Source organism: Crocuta crocuta, unplaced genomic scaffold (assembly GCF_008692635.1).
Source record: "Crocuta crocuta isolate KB4526 unplaced genomic scaffold, BGI_CrCroc_1.0 scaffold334, whole genome shotgun sequence".
NCBI classification, from domain to species: Eukaryota; Metazoa; Chordata; class Mammalia; order Carnivora; family Hyaenidae; genus Crocuta; species Crocuta crocuta.
The window spans coordinates 1,885,412-1,887,202 of record NW_027533260.1 but is presented as its reverse complement, the minus strand read 5'-3'; the positions used below and the strand labels follow the sequence as shown (position 1 = coordinate 1,887,202).

The window sequence follows — 1,791 nt, the reverse complement described above, 5'->3', positions numbered from 1 at the left end:
GAAGCGGTCACCGCAAAGTTCAAAGGAAAGAGTGGAACATGGTAGACTACGTTGACAAGGGGGCAGGGCTGTGGCTATTCCCCTGGGAACTGATTTGAACTTGCTTCTAGAGGGGGTGGAGCCTAAAGAAGGGGTGTGGCTGGAAGAAAATTCTGGGATTGCGTCTTTTGTGAAGTTGAATAATTGTGGGGTGGGTGGGGCTTCAGGAAATTCCCCTGGGAGACCATTATGTTTCTGTGTTGGAAGGAGGGGAGCTTGGGAATTCTAAAGGAAAGTAAGTGGAGCCTAAAGAGAATTCCTTTGGGAGTGGGTGGGGCCCAGAGATTTGGGGAAAGAAAGCGTCGATTTAGAATTCTGAGAGGGCAAGGTGCAGTCTCAAGGCGAGTTGGAAGGGGAAGGGAGAGGACCCTAGGGACATGGGGGTGTGGCTTGGTTTCCCTGTGACTTTGGTGGCGCACGTGGATGGCCTCTGAAACTGCCGACTTATGTCTCACTTGTAGGTCCTCCACTTTCACCTTGGTGCCTGTCTTTGCCCAGCTGAGCAACTTCCAGAGCCTCCTTCCAGCTGTCGGTTCCGCCTTCCTCATTGCCACCCGTGCTCAGAACTCGTGCTGCAGCCATGTCACTCCTGGCGACCCTGGGGCTGGAGCTGGACAGGGCCCTGCTCCCAGCTAGCGGTCTGGGCTGGCTCGTAGACTATGGGAAACTCCCCCTGGCCCCTGCCCCCCTGGGCTCCTATGAAATCCTTGGGGGAGCCCTGGAGGGCGGGCTCCCAGGGGGAGGAGAGCCCCTGGCAGGTAAGGACAGGTGGAGAATGGAGGTGGGGTGAGCCGGGGCATGGGGGACAGGGGAGAAGAATTCATTTATTCATTCAAGAAATATTTACTGAGTACCTGTAGTATGCCAGGGCAAGTTTTAGGGTCTGGGGGATACAGCCTGCCTTCCTGGAACTCACACACTAGTGGGGAGGCAGACAAAAGACAAATTAAGTGATGATATATTGAGATAAGTGGGAAACACTTAGTAGCTTAGCCAAAAAAAATTAAAACACAGTCTTCGTTACAGTGATAGCCAGGAAACACATAGGTAATGTTTTGGCTGAGACCTAAAGGCTGGGAAGGAATAAGCCAAGAAAAGACCCAAAGGAAGAGCTTTTCAGGTAGAGGAAACAGCATGCGCAGATGCCCTGGGGCAGGAGTTATTTTACTCAGGGTATTCCAAATGCTTGGCACATGGTAGGTTCTCAATAATTAATGAATTAAAGATGAAACAGGGTGTGTTGTGTGTGTGATCTAGTTTGCCTTTTAAGAATAGAGAGTAAATGAGAAACTACAGATGTAGGGTAACTCGTACCGAAGGTTTTGGAATGGTTGAAGACAGAGCTGGTTGATTTTCGTTGTTTGGGTCATTGGTCGGTCGACTGGTCCACTGATTGGTTGCTTCATAGGTTGACTGGTTGGTTGACTGCTTTATCCGGTTAGTTGATTGGTTGGCCAACTGGCGGGTGTTTGATTGGTTGGTTCACCGGTTGGTTAGATGTTTGATCTGTTGGCTGGTTTGTTGAGTGGTTGATGATTCATGAGTTGGTCGGTGGACCGATCAGCTCATTGGTGGTTTCGCTCAGCGAATGGGATGAATGAAGCAGACGTGAATGAGCACCAGGTTGGCTAGAAAACCAGGAACTCAAGGACACTTATGTCCCTCCTCCAATTCTCCAGGTGACGGCTTCTCTGACTGGATGACTGAGCGGGTGGACTTTACCGCCCTCCTGCCCCTGGAGCCCCCCTTGCC

The 1,791-nt window shown here is 51.1% G+C and overlaps 1 protein-coding gene across 1 annotated transcript in view; it reads left to right on the top strand.

Annotated features, from left to right (window-relative positions):
- The window catches only part of ATF5 (activating transcription factor 5), a 4,026-nt gene that overhangs the window by 1,430 nt on the left and 805 nt on the right, over positions 1-1,791 (top strand). The window contains exons 2-3 of the mRNA XM_077747143.1: positions 501-797; positions 1,719-1,788. Of these exons, the coding sequence (XP_077603269.1) occupies positions 620-797; positions 1,719-1,788 (248 nt within the window). The 5' untranslated portion in view covers positions 501-619. The remainder of the gene's footprint in view (positions 1-500; positions 798-1,718; positions 1,789-1,791) is intronic.